The sequence below is a fragment of the Lates calcarifer genome, linkage group LG11 (assembly GCF_001640805.2).
Source record: "Lates calcarifer isolate ASB-BC8 linkage group LG11, TLL_Latcal_v3, whole genome shotgun sequence".
NCBI classification, from domain to species: domain Eukaryota; kingdom Metazoa; phylum Chordata; class Actinopteri; family Centropomidae; genus Lates; species Lates calcarifer.
Window position 1 is genome coordinate 1,043,359 of NC_066843.1, and position 13,933 is coordinate 1,057,291.

Here is a 13,933-nt window from a genome sequence, read left to right on the forward strand (position 1 = left end):
AACAATGCACAGAGCTGCTGTGAAACGTCGCAGACTGGAGTGTAAGATGAGAATATGTTTGGTAACTGACTCTGGTATTTAGAGACCATTGTTCTGTCACTGCAGTGAGTCACTAACCTTCATGTTACCTGGACAGCATAACACTGCCGAACCATCGAAGACAACACTGAGGAAAAACATCCACAAAGTCTGACAAAGCTTCTTCTTTCTAACAAAGTGAACATTTCTCTGAGACACGACACCTCAGCAAACACGAACAAATTCAATCCTGAAGATTTACTCATCCAGCAGCACGGACGTGGTGTCACATGATAAACTGTCCGTTTTCTGATTTTTGTTTTGGAACAATTCAATTAGAAAACAAAGAACCACTAGTATGTTTATTTTTGTTTTATGTTAATGCTGGGGAAAAGGAGAAATCAGTTACCATCTGTGTCGAACATGAAATTATTTTTATTTTGCTTCAGAAGTCACCCAATGAACATTAGCACAGGATCCCTGTGAGCTAGCACAGTGCTTTTCAGTGCCGCCCAGCTAAGGCTAATAAAGCTAACATTAGCTATTTCTGGAGCAAAATAAAAAATAATTTCATGTTCTTAATGTTTTCTTAGAAGGAAGAACCTTTGTCAGACTTTGTGGATGTTTCAGTCAAACTAATTTAAAGGTTGATCAGCAGACAGTCCTAACACAGTGAACAAAGACTAATAAAATAAACATCTGAAATCTGGTCCAATCAGATCAATGAATGCAGCAGGAAGTGAGAAATCTGAATGTAGAAACTGAAGACACCTTAAATGTTTTCATTTCTATTATTTGCTTTAATGCAGTGCTCACTTTCTACCCCTCATCACATGTTTATATCAGGGCTGCTGATCTAATACAGCTGATCAATACCAACACTGATATCGATCAGAATCAGACCCAGAGAGTTCAGAGTGAACAGCAGATCAATTAAAAAGACTGATTAGTCTTTAAACACCAGCGTTCATCTCTGATATCCAGGAAACATCAAGAGTTAGAAACAGAGTTTGGTGTTTGTTACTTCCTGCTCCAGGAGGAGAGGAGGATCATGGGTAATACACACCATGTCACAGTGTTTTTCCTCCAGCAGCTCTCTGTGGTGGGTTTACTCCAGAAATGGCTTTGTCATGTTGGTCCTCTGCTGCCTCATTCTTTCCTCTGAAACACCGACAATAGAGCGCGTCCCCCCGGCCTTGCGTAATGAATAAAGAAGCCCTCCCACTGTTTCCCTGGGTATTGTTTCCTTGTTGTTACACAGAGTGTGTATTGCTCACTAAGCCTGTGATGGATGTCGGATTACCCCTCCGCCTGTGTCTTCCTGACAAAGAAGAAAGCATCAGCCTGCACTGCAACACAGGACACACACACACAGGCAAACACACACTCATACACTCCCCAAACACACACCCACCATCGTCCCAAACATCCTGCATACAATGATCTACAAATCTCTGTCCTGGCAGCGACACCTCGAACGCATCAGCATCCATATGCGACTGACAGAACAGATGCTTTAGTGCATTTTGATAGAGATCAACACACACACACCATGCAGAGTTATCCATTAGATTAGTTCCTGTGAACGTAAAGAGAGAAACACTCAGCGGTTAATATTTACATCAGCTGATTGATAGGATCTTTAAAGGGTCTGAAACTGTTTTAAAGTGCGCTCCTTGTTTCAGAGGTCATTTCTTTCAGCAGCCAATAAAACCTGAGTGTTGATGTTTCATGTGCTGCTGTTACATTAAGACACATTTCACTTCTAAAGCAGCACAGTAGAGAAACAGAGAATCTACGTGTGTGAGCTGTTACTGTTCAGATACTCATTTTAAATACTGGGCATTAAAAGTGGGTTTAAAACGTCTGGTCAGAAGCAGCTGCAGAAAGTAAATAAAAGTATCTCCCAAAACAAAAGCAGGACTTTACTTTAATTAAAAGGTATTTTTACTTGACTTTACTCAAGTAAAGGATGTGAGTACTTCTTCCACCCCAGCTCAGTTTGTGGATGTGTTTTTCTGACAGTGGAGCCTCACTTAAGGTAAGGTAAGTGAACTTTCACAAAACCAGCACCGTAATAAATCTGAGGCTCCGTCCCAGCCTCTCTTTCTGTCTGCGACTCCATCCCTCCACAGCCCTAATCAACCCCAGAGCCTGGGTAAGACCAGCAAAAGTCGCCCATCCCCGCCTCCCCCACAGCAGCCCCTACATGACAATAGTACCAGCAGTTACCCAGGAAACAGGCCTTTCATTAGCTGTGTGATAAAAAAGACGTATTCCCGTCTCTTCCCCGTCCACTTTTTCACCAGTCTCTCTTCAGGAACCTGTAGATAAGCTTCAGGGTTTGCCCCCAGCTCCCAGCCAGATCCCACCCCAACCTTCATTTTGTGACGCTTTCTCCAGCTGAATACCAGTGAAGTTGTGGGGCAACAGAAAGAGACCCATCCTGACTGAGCACAGCTGCTCCTGAGAGCTGATATTTTCATCAGTTTTAAACCTCCTGCAGCCTGAATCTCTGAATGATCTGTCTGGGAATATTAGCCAGTATCGGCTGTTTTAGAAGAACAAGGTTCTTGATAGAAATGCTGAATCCATGCAGGTAAAAATGTCAAATATAGGTACAAAATGTCAAAACAGTCGTGTTAGCATCAGCCTGCCATAACTCGCTTCATTTGAACTCTGCTGTAAATGGCTGCATGATCATCCCAGCCACATTGGGTGTTGGTGTTTAGCACTTTCAGTTTGCAGCGTTTCTGGGTTGGAACAAGCAGTAAGGGTTAGCGTTTCACCAGGAGGCTCCTCTTACCTGCAGCCGTCAGCGGGGCCAGGGAATAATACCTGCATCAGGTTACCACGGGCCTCTCATCTAACCGGCCTGCCACATTATAATTATGAGCCCTGCAATCCAGCTGGAGAGCTAGGTCCAGCAGGTAATAGCTGTCCAGGGGGGGCCTGCAGGGAGCTCAGGCTTGGGGGGAAGGGGAATCATCAGCTCTCCTCTCCAGGAAAAAGCACTAAGCCTGGGCATGAAGATGCAGGATCCTGCCTTTCCAGCAGAGTGTTGGGTGTCCATCATACAGGGGTGTAGCGTTACAGCACTTTATCTTTGCCCTTCATCTCTTCGCCATCATTACCTCATCAGTGACCACAGACTCACTGACAGACAGCCCGTCTGTTCACGACCCCGGGGGGACGCCGGCTTCTTAAATTCTATGTATTTGCATTTGATTACTGCGGCTATTCATCTGACTCTCTGAACGCGAGCCACCTTGCTAATCTGCGGCAGGGTCAGAGAGAGACGGTGTGGTCTACAGCGGGGCAGACAGGCGGTGATATATGGGGCCGTGGGACACTTGTCCCTGTTAGACCCCACACCGACCCAGTGAAGGACCACAGATCCAAGCGCCATGGGGAACAAGAGTCTGACTGAGCACGGACAAAGCCCTGAAAGAGAAACCCAGCCACCCCCTGCTACTATTACCCATCCACTGCCTGATCACAGCAAGAGCCCAAAAGAGATGAGCAGGAAAAGACCAACGTAAATCTCACACATAAACACACTAAAGCAGAGGGGGGTGAGGGGAGAGTGCAAGACAGCCAGCAGGAAAACAAGGGCTCTGTGAGGCTGGACTTGGACTCTAACAGGATGTTTATAATGTTTACCATGTTCACCATCTTAGGATGAACACATGGATGACTTTCTCCAGGTCCGAGGTGCAGAGTATTGATCTGAGTTTGGACCTGATTGGAACGTGATCTACAAATGACAAGGCTGAATTGAATATGTGTTTTCACAAAAGGAGACAGGGTCTGAATGATAAGACTTCAGATTTACTCTCATCAAGCTGGAGAAAGTTTTTGTTGATGTTATTGTGGTTTTGAAGTTGGGTAGTTTGTTTTAGCTCTCAGTCTTTTGATGAGGTAAATCAGGGTGTCGTCAGCATACAGTGAAACATGATGAAGAGTCTGCAGGTTTGCTTCAAGCTCATTTCTAACATAGTCATGCTAACATGCTGATGTTTAGCAGGTGTAATGTTTGCCATATTCACCATCTTAGCTTTGCGTGTTAGCATGCTAACATTTACTACCTGGCAGTAAGCTCAGTGATATTAATATTCTAGTGCCATGATAAGAAAATGTAAAATCTAGTCAGGCAAGATGCAGTAAAACTTACTTTTTTATTGTCAAAGAAAAGTGGAAAATAAAATAAAAACAGTAAAGAATGCATACAGTGTCTCTGACTTTACAGAACCAATCATGAGGTAAGACGCCATTATTGTGGTTTATAAATGTTATTTGATTTGAAGAGCTAATACACAAACGCTTCATGGTTGCCTCCTTCTGTCAGAAGGTATTCTCACCTCGTAAAACACAAAACAGTGAAACTGGTTTATCTAAAGTAAACTGCATGAATACACTCCTACAGCTGAATGTAAAATATAACAAGTATAACTGTACATTGATTGCACTTTCACACATTTCAGAGGAAAACGGGAGCAAGTACTGTTATCTATAAAGTTAACAGCGCTACGTGTTTTCAGGTGGAGTGATTTGGTTTAGTTAGTCCGTATCCAACAACATATATCCAAGCTGGATCAGGTCTTCTGCCGATCACTCTCAGTCTCCTCACATACACCCATTAAAAACAAAACAGACATTTCCTCCTCGTAATAACAAACACTGCCTGTTAACACTGCCACCCTGTCAGGTCCCATGTGTTGTTCTTGGCACATAGAAGGTCAGGTATTCATTTACAAGGAGCCGCGGCCTTTCTCAAGTGAGCATTTTAAGGTCTTATTAGTTCTTTGTTGGAGAATTTCGCCTCAAGCTGTTTCATGTCCGTTTTAACTGTTAAGACATGAAGCTCAGGTGTGTCCTCTACTTTGCTTTACGTCTACTGTTTTGCTAGAAAGACACAGGATCAAAGAAAGTGTTTGCTAAGTACTTTCTACAAGAAATATTTCTGATATGAAACAAAACTGAATTTTTTGTTTCATTCCCCTTGAAAAGAAGTGATATATCCTGCATAATTATTATTAATCTAGGTAAACTGGTCCTAATTATTTTTAAACAATGCATACAGAGAATAGTTAGTACCAAAAACCCCACGCAAAAAAAAAAAGCTAAAAGCTAATACAGTAAATCACTCCTACACCAAACATCATTTGGCAAATATCTCATTATTCGTCATCATAGTGCTGCTGTCACAGTCTCTACAGTCTTTTTAAAACAATTCTCAGCAACAATTGTGTTTTTAAATGCATCTGTGTCAGTAAAAGCCTGAAACACCAGCTGATACCACTCACTCAAACCTTCCTCTTAAAAAGAAAAGACCTGTGGATCAGATCATGTCCTCTTTTTCTTCTTTACCCCCGTGAGTTGAGCCTGATGTGGTCGACAGCAACAAGGCGAACACACACTTTTTTACCGATGTAAACAGAGACCACGTTGTGTCTTCTAAAAGGCCTGTTCACACCATTTCAAATGGCAAAACTTTGTGGTGAAATCATCAGATATTTAGTAGAGCAGAAAGAGTCCAAGATGGAGGATGCTGCTGTGCTGCATTCCTGTTATTCTCAGTGGTGTTCTCACATTATTCCAAGGAGGTTAGTTCTTACAGTCACACCAGATGAGCAGCTGAAATTAGCTTCTTGTGTTGTGTTATGTGTTTGTATGAGTTAACCAAATAAAACTGGACATAAACAGCTCCTATAGAATGAGCTGAATGGATCGTATTATTATTGAACTGAATTTTATTTGGATGTAACTGTCAGCAGTGGAGCATCTGCAGCCGTTCTACCAACAGTCTGATTTTCTAGGCTCTAGGAATGTTTCTATGTTATAATGTGTCTGTGGGGAAATGCTATTTGCACCAGAGAAGATTATTTTATTGTAGTACCGCAGTTGGCCACTGGGATGAACTGGCAGCGTTGTATCCAGTTTTCTTAATACATGCATGTTGCTGGTTGACAGTTAGCATGAGCTTCATTTCCCTTCTCGCGTTATTGAATGAAATGATGTAGAGTCCTGAGAGTAAAATGCTGAACAGGGAAAGATGCTAATTAATTTCACCATGTCGCTCTCTGGTGTGACCAGGCCTTAGCTCTGAGACCTTGTTTTTGTTTCTGGAGTTGTCGTGTGATTCAGTAGTTTTGTTTTCCCAGTGATGATGAGCACTGCTGCTGTACATTGTGGCATCTTTGTTCAGAAGGCGTCGGGAGTGTAGCTCCTGCACGAATCAGCATCAAAACGTAAATCTAAAAATACTTTAAACAACGTGAAAAGGAAAACGAGGGCGGCTTCAGAGTAAAAAAAAAAAGAGTCTTATTCCCCAGTAGCGTTGAAAAGGTTTTTAGTGTGAGAGAGGAGCAGCTTCTCCTCAAAGGAGGCTGTCAATCCGGGCGCTGGGGTCTCCACCTAACGAGTCTCCGAGGTCAAACAGCTGGTCCAGGTTGACGGTGGAGCTACAGAGGAAGTCGTTGCGGCCTTGTTCCTCCTCTTCAGGCCAGGGGCTCTCCAGGAAGGCCGTGGCGAGGAAGGTCTCCTCGTCAAAGTCTGACACGTCATTACTCCTCTGGGTCTCCACCAGCACGTGGATGTCCGACGTTCCCGCGGGAGCTTCGATGGGGGAGATGTGGGTCCCCCGCACAGTCAGGTCCTCCTCTTTCATGATGGGACTCAGGGGTTCTCCTCCGTCCAGACTGAGCTCCCCGCTGAGGGCCGAGTCCAGCAGGGCGTCCCAGTCAAAGTCCCCCTTCAGAGGTCCGATCTCCTTCTGTTCGTCCACGGAGAGCAGCGGGGAGCTGGAGCGCCGGGGGGCTTTGTTTCTGGAGCCCAGCGACTGTTTCCTCTTGATCCCGGATCTTCCCCTGACGACTGGCCAGGACCCCAGCATGGTCCCCTCAGCCAGGTGGGGGTCCCAGTTCTGGTCCCCCCCGGTCGCCTCTTCAAACTCCCGGAGGAGCCGCTGGGACTCTGGGTTGATGCACAGGCCGATCTGACCCCCTCCTGTGGGGCTGCAGAGGCCTCTGGACTGGGGCTGGAGGTTCACCCTGAGCCTGCTCTGCAGGGCCGGGTTGATCTGGACCGGAGGCATTCGTCTCTTCTTGTAGGCGCCGCTCAGGAGGCGCTCGGCATACTGCGGGTCGATCTTCCAGAAACCTCCCTTCCCCGGCTCGTCTTTCTGCCGCGGCACCTTGATGAAGCACTTGTTGAGCGACAGATTGTGTCGGATGGAGTTCTGGAAATAGAGATTTTTCACATCACAGCTCGCAAAACTTATTCTGGAAGGAGTAATCGCTCTTTTTCTGAGAAGTAAATTGGCATGAATTGATAAATATGAAGCTACAGCTAGGAGACCATTAGCTTAGCTTAGCATAAAGACTGGAAACAGGGGGAAACAGCTAGCATGGCTCTGTCCAAAAGCACAAAAATCCGCCTGTACTGTTCCTTTAAACTGGTGGTCATTCCCCTTCAGTGAGGCAGGCAGTGCAGATACATCACATTAATTCACTGTGCACCCTTGCATTCATCCAGCCCCCCCCCTTCACTGAAGTCTAAATAGAGCAGTGACCTGCTGACCTTTGTTAAATATTATCTGCCCCATGTACTGCCTTACAATAACAGAACGCTCTGAAATGTCTGAGTACAGCTAACGGCTCCATCAATCATTTATCCAGCAAAATTAAACTTTTCTGTAAAATTCCTGAACTTTCTACAGAGAATCTGCTGCTCCTCCAACTCCTCCATCACCTGAAGGAGAAACCTGTGAGCTGCAGCAGCCGCTGTTTAAAAGCTAATAACGTGTATAATTCATGTGTTTTCTGTTCAGGCTGTGAAGCGCTGCTGGCCTCAGGAGTTATTAATTACACAGAGCCAGGTCAGTAATACTTCATCAGAGAGTGGCAGCAGGCCCAGAGCGCTCAGGGAGTCCTGCTCCTCTGAAATGGATTTATTCAGTCCTGTTTTCATTTAAAAACCAGGCGTCCAGCTGAGGTTTGACCTCAGAGCAGAGAGCAGGAGAAGCTGGTGAGACTGTGTGTGTGTGTGTGTGTGTGTGGTCTCTTACCTGCCAGGTGGGGTCAGCATGGCGGTAGTAGCAGAAGTTGTCAGTGATCCACTTGTAGATGCAGGACAGGGTGATCTTGCTCTTCTTGCTGGCCTGCATGGCCATGCAGATCAGGGTGGCGTACGAGTACGGCGGCTTGATGTGCGCGTTCGTCTTGTAGTCCACCTCATCCGGACAGTGACCGTGAGCCACGATCCCGGGCAGGGACTGCATCCTGCTGTAGGCCGCCGCCGTGGGCTTCCCGGGGGTCAGGGGCATGCCGATGGAGGCGGGGTCCCCGGCCAGAGGAGAGGCCGGGGCGTCGGATCCCAGCGGCTGCTGTCCGAACAGGTGCGGCTGGTGGTGGGCCTGCTGCGGCACGTTGCCGCCGAGGATGGAGAACTCCTGCAGCCACTGCAGGCTGGTCAGGCTGTCGTCCAGGCTGACGGAGCTGCAGCAGCTGCTGACGGTGCTGGTGGTGCTGGTGTCCCGCTCCTCCGCCTGGGCAGCGGCCGTCACCACCTCCTCCTCCAGCCCCACCGAGCCTTCGGGCCAGGGGTCGGCGCAGCTCAGAGACAGCATGGCTCTGTCCAGCTCCTCTCTGCTCCTTCTCCTCCTCCTCCTCCTCCTGACAGGAAAACAGACACCGCAGTGTGAAGAGACGGGACAATGACGGTCATTTGAAAACAGAGAGTGTGTGTGTGAAGTGTGTGAAGTGTGTGAAGTGAGAGACGCTCAGGTTTGTGGATTTAAACGTGTGTCTCCTGCAGCTCTGACAGGTTTGATGAAACTGTGGAATAAGAAGAAGTAACGTCAGGATGAGCAGCGGCTCCTCGCGCTCAGAACATTCCTGAAAAACTCCTGTTGCGCACTTGACGCGTGAAGGAGCGCGCGCCTCCTGAGCCCAGTCTACATTTAAAAAGCCTCAGAGGATCATCTCATCTCATTGTTTGATCAATCATCTGATTGAGTGATCATTGATTAAGTGTGGTGTTTAAAGCCGGCTCGGATGTTTCAGGCCTTCATTTGGTCGAACAGAATCCTCTGCTCCACTCTGAATAAAGGTCCAGACTCACCTTCAGTCAGCTGATCAGAGATCTGTTAAATCCCGGAGGAGCAGCTCTGGTCTTCTTCTGTCCTCGCTGCACCTGCTCTCAGCTCAGACCGTCTCAGAAACGGGAGGAATTCCAGTGCGCGGTGCGTTTGGCGCTGCTCGTCCCGGGGTGAGGTCTGTGTAACGGCTGTCAGCGGCTGCAGGATCCAGGCGGAGCAGTTTAATACCTGGAGCAGGAGGTTTGTCCAGCAACCATAGAAACGCTACACCCCCTTGTAAACAGCTTCCCGCTCCTCCATTGGTCTGCCGGTTTCTATAGCGCTTCATTTTTAATCACTCTCAAGTCAACTGTGGCCGCTGCGCTGCGGGTTCTCAAACTGAGGCCCGGGGACTCACCAGGGGACCGGCTTAGGTTTCTGTCTGGAACTAATTACTTTAATTTTACAGCAATTAAACTCGATAAGTGTCGTTAATGTGAGAAAAGACAGAGCTTTGTGTTAGAGTGAAGGAGTTTTAAAATGTTAACGTTAACACACTGCTGAGTACATTTACTGCAGTATTTTACACAGTTTGAGGTACTTATACTTCACATTTTAAAGTACTTAAAGTTTCAGATCCTGTACTTTTACTCCACTACATGTATCTGGCAGCAGTTACAGGTCAATTCACAGGTGAAACCATCTGTTTATCTGTTTCATTTAAATCATTACAGATTAGAGATTAAAACTAATATTCAGTTTTTTTTCTTTCCCAGTGAATCATCAGCTTCATCTGGGGTCCACTGAGAGGGGCCAGACCCTTAGGTTGGGAACCAGTGGACTAAATGACCGAACCTGTTAAAACTTCATGATTTACCTGTTTGTTACATTTTATATGAATGTGTTAATCTGCAGAGTAACTACAGTAACTAGAGTAACTACAGTAACTACAGTAACTATAGTAACTATAATAACTATAGTAACTTTAGTTACTAGTAACTACAATAACTCCAGTAACTATAGTAACTATAGTAACTAGAGTAACTATAGTAACTACAGTAACTACAGTAACTATAAGTAACTATAGTAACTTTAGTTACTGTAACTACAATAACTACAGTAACTACAGTAACTATAGTAACTATAGTAACTACAGTAACTACAGTAACTATAGTAACTATAGTAACTACAGTAACTACTAATAACTATAGTAACTTTAGTTACTGTAACTACAATAACTACAGTAACTAGAGTAACTAGAGTAACTACAGCTGAGAAATGTCAAATATTATAATAAGGAGCAGAATATGGAAATACTACACTAAAGTACAAGTATCTCAAAATCATGAGTAAATGTACTTAGTTACTTTCCACCACCGGACTTTAAAGGGGCCCGACCCCCAGGTTGGAAACCACTGGACTAAAGCAGCACCACCTCAGAGCGAGTACTTGTACTGCTGATACTTCAAGTACATGAAGCTGGTAATACTTGGAGGACTGTAACTTGTAATCGAGTACTTTTACTCATGAAAACAGAGCAGCTCTGTGGTTGTAGGCTCATCGTCATCTCTGCACGTTTTTAATCAGAAACAAAGTCAAAGTTGGACCCAGTGTTTGGACTGGGGGGGTGGGTGAGGAGGAGGGAGGAGGGGGAGGAGGAGGGGGAGGAGGGGAGGGAGGGGGGAGGAGGAGGAGGGAGAGGAGGGGGGTGTGAAGGAATGTACTTTTGTTCGTTGGACAGAAAGGCAGAGAAAGGCGAAACAAAAAGCTCTGGCCTCTGAGCGTTGTGTTAGTGTGGCTCAGTGGTTTCCTGAGGCTCCTCACAAAGGAACTGTAAAGCCATAAAAAGGCTTCCTCTGACGCACACACACACTACGCTGACACAGGTTCGATCCCCAGCTGACATTTCAAAATAAAGTGCTGAAGAGTTTACAAATACAAATACTCTCTTACAAGTTTTTAAAAAGTATTACCAGCTTCATGTACTTGAAGTATCAGCTAGTAAAAGTACTCGCTCTGAGGCTTTTAACACAGCTACTTCAGTGGTTTCTAACATAAGGGTCGGGCCCCTTTAAAGGCCGTGGTGGAATGCTTTATTTGAACCTTTAATAAAGCATCATTGATTGATTGATTGATTGATTGATTGATGTTATTTTGTTTATTATTGATCTGAACTGGAAAATAAGTCACTAATAAATGTTCATATGAAGATTCATCACATTGTAGAAGCTGCTGTCAGTGAACAGGCAGCAGACATAGAGGAACTGTATGTGAGTAAATGTACTGAGTTACTTTCCATCACTGAAGCTGAAGCTGGAAAAACAACAGGAAGTAAACAAGGTCAAGATCAGAAGAAGACCAACATCAGGTCCTGGTCTCATGTGATCCTGGTCTCTGCTCACCCACAGTCTTTGTCCAGACTCCGTCAGCTCTGAGTCCTCAGACGAACCTCCAGCAGAGGTCAAAGGTCAGAGAGGGAGCAGCCAACCATAGAGGGTCGGGGGGGCGGTGGAGGAGGTGGAGGAGGTGGAGGGGGATCTGGACTCAGGACTCAGGACCCTGAGGGATCACAGAGGAATAAGATCTGATTGAGTTTATTGATCCACACAGAAACAGCTCAACTCAATACTCACTGTTTACAAATGAAGCATCGACGAGCTGCAGCTTCAAATACACAACAAACGAAGAACAGAGAAACTCACACACACACACACACACACACACACACACGTTCCAGACTTCTGCTGCAGGTGAGAGGATTCACACCTGAACTCATCAGCAAATCCAGGCTCCTCCTGTGACCTGCCTCTGGTGCGTTCAGGTGCAGTTCTCACAGTCGGACAGATGAGGGCACCACACACCATTTAATGACTGCAGCTGCTCTGTGTGTGTGTGTGTGTGTGTGTGTGTGTGTGTGTGTGTGTGTGAGGATGTTTGAGTTAAAACATTATCTACCATCATCAGTTCATGGTAATGATGTGACAGCAGCGAATAGATTTGATATTAAACACAGTGAAATGTTAAAATGAAAACTCGATTATTTAAACAGACGTGAACGCGCTGGGGGGCGGTGATAAGCTCAGTGTGTGGAGTCAGGTTCACGTTAATTATTCACCACAGAGCTTTAAATTAGCCCCGCCTCTTTCCTGTATGTTGTTGTTTTGACCTCGAGGTCAGGTGACGCTTTGACCAATCAGAGAGCAGCTCCACAGACTGTACCAGGAAGTGGAGGGTTTTATTATTTATCAGTTCTCTGAGCAATAAACCTGCTGTTTTATATTTTTATTCTTACTGACTCATGTGTTTATGTGTTTATATATTTTCATTATGTTTTCATGCGTAATTCTCATCTGTGTGAATCATTTCTGTCAACGTGTTGTTTTTAAATAAATAAGTTCAGTCACAGTATCTGCAGCTGAGACACAGTTATTTCCTCTTTTAAATGAATTCATATTAATATTCAATCTCCAGTTCAACTCATCACTGGCAGGTGTGTTGGAGTTTATCTTCTAAACATTTATAGGTTTGTTTTCTTAACATTAAGTGAAAGTTTATTTATCTTACACCAGTTTAAACCAAATATGTTTTAAAATGTGTAGAAAAAGACGCAGAAGAAAACGTGTTAATATTTAGATTATCAGCATCTTAAAGGATTTCACTCACTGACGTGTAAATATAACAAACTGTCAGAGATGAACTGGAACAAACAGCAGCAGTATCTGATGCTTGCAGACAGTGGACATTGTGCATCCATCCAGGTAACACCTGCAACAATACATAATAGATAGGCTTCCTCTGTCACATGTGCTTTCACCTGCAGCTCGGCTCAATTATTCAGAGAGAGCTGGACAGGCTGCAGGCCAGGAGCTGCACTCACATGATAAGAAGATTAGTGTCGCTCTATCAGGAGGACGATCAGGTGCTGTGTGGACATCAGCCTGTCCAAACACTTCAGCTGAGGAGACGGACGGATCCATCACGCACTCCTCTCTCTGTCATCTGAAACAACGAGCCCATGAATCAACAGAAAAAAGTCTGATTTTAAAACAGTTATTCATCATTTCTGAGCCACTGCACACATCTACAGTATCTCATCTTCACTGTGCTGTCAGTGCATGTCATCACTGACATATGTCAAATACACATTCCACATGTTGAACATACCACACAGTACATTCAGACTATATTAGAAAAACATGTCAGTCTACATGATATATGTTGCTGTGTGGACATACAGCAGATTAATAAAATAAAATGAATCAGAAATCAGCAGCTCTGTCTCATAATGATCCTGCTGACAGGCTGTACTCATATTCATATATATATATATATATATATCATCTGTTTTTCATATCATCAGCTTCTAAATGTGAAAAACTTTTTTTAAATATTCATTTTAAAACTCTAGTTCTCTGATTCAGATTAATGTTACAAAATAAAACAAAATAAATAATATATATCTGTAGTATATATATATAGTATATATCTGTAGTCTGTAGTATTACTACTCTAAAAGTACTTCATCCTGTGTTTATTAAAAATCATATATTTACTGTGTTTACATGTGTGTGGTTTATTTACCTGCCACAGGAATCAGCCAATCAGCTCTATGAAAACACATTACGTCAGTGTAACGAGCATGAAGAGAGCGCGTGTTCAATCATACGGGACACCCGCAGAGGGCGGAGTGATCCTAACAGACCCGGATCCCTGACTCCGCTCACCGGCAAGCGTTCCTGAGCAGGAAAACAAGCGCACCAATGAATTTAAACTCTTCACTCCGACAGCCAATCAGCGCCTCTCTAGTACTCTCTGGCTCGGGAGTTGTCCAATCAG

General features: G+C 44.7%; 1 protein-coding gene and 1 long non-coding RNA gene across 2 annotated transcripts; both read right to left on the reverse strand.

Annotated features, from left to right (window-relative positions):
* Window positions 1-4,177: 4,177 nt before the first annotated feature.
* foxj1a (forkhead box J1a) lies at window positions 4,178-10,096 on the reverse strand. Its single transcript, XM_018668478.2, has 3 exons — window positions 9,142-10,096; window positions 8,087-8,693; window positions 4,178-7,258 (listed from the first exon to the last, which is right to left on the reverse strand). Exons 2-3 carry the CDS (start codon window positions 8,645-8,647, stop codon window positions 6,398-6,400), a joined length of 1,422 nt encoding a protein of 473 aa, XP_018523994.1. The 5' UTR covers window positions 8,648-8,693; window positions 9,142-10,096; the 3' UTR covers window positions 4,178-6,397.
* A 2,462-nt stretch (window positions 10,097-12,558) lies between these two features.
* On the reverse strand, window positions 12,559-13,812 carry LOC127142982 (uncharacterized). Its single transcript, XR_007814145.1, has 3 exons — window positions 13,679-13,812; window positions 12,975-13,096; window positions 12,559-12,862 (listed from the first exon to the last, which is right to left on the reverse strand). It is a non-coding gene; the product is annotated as an uncharacterized LOC127142982 (long non-coding RNA).
* Window positions 13,813-13,933: the final 121 nt, after the last annotated feature.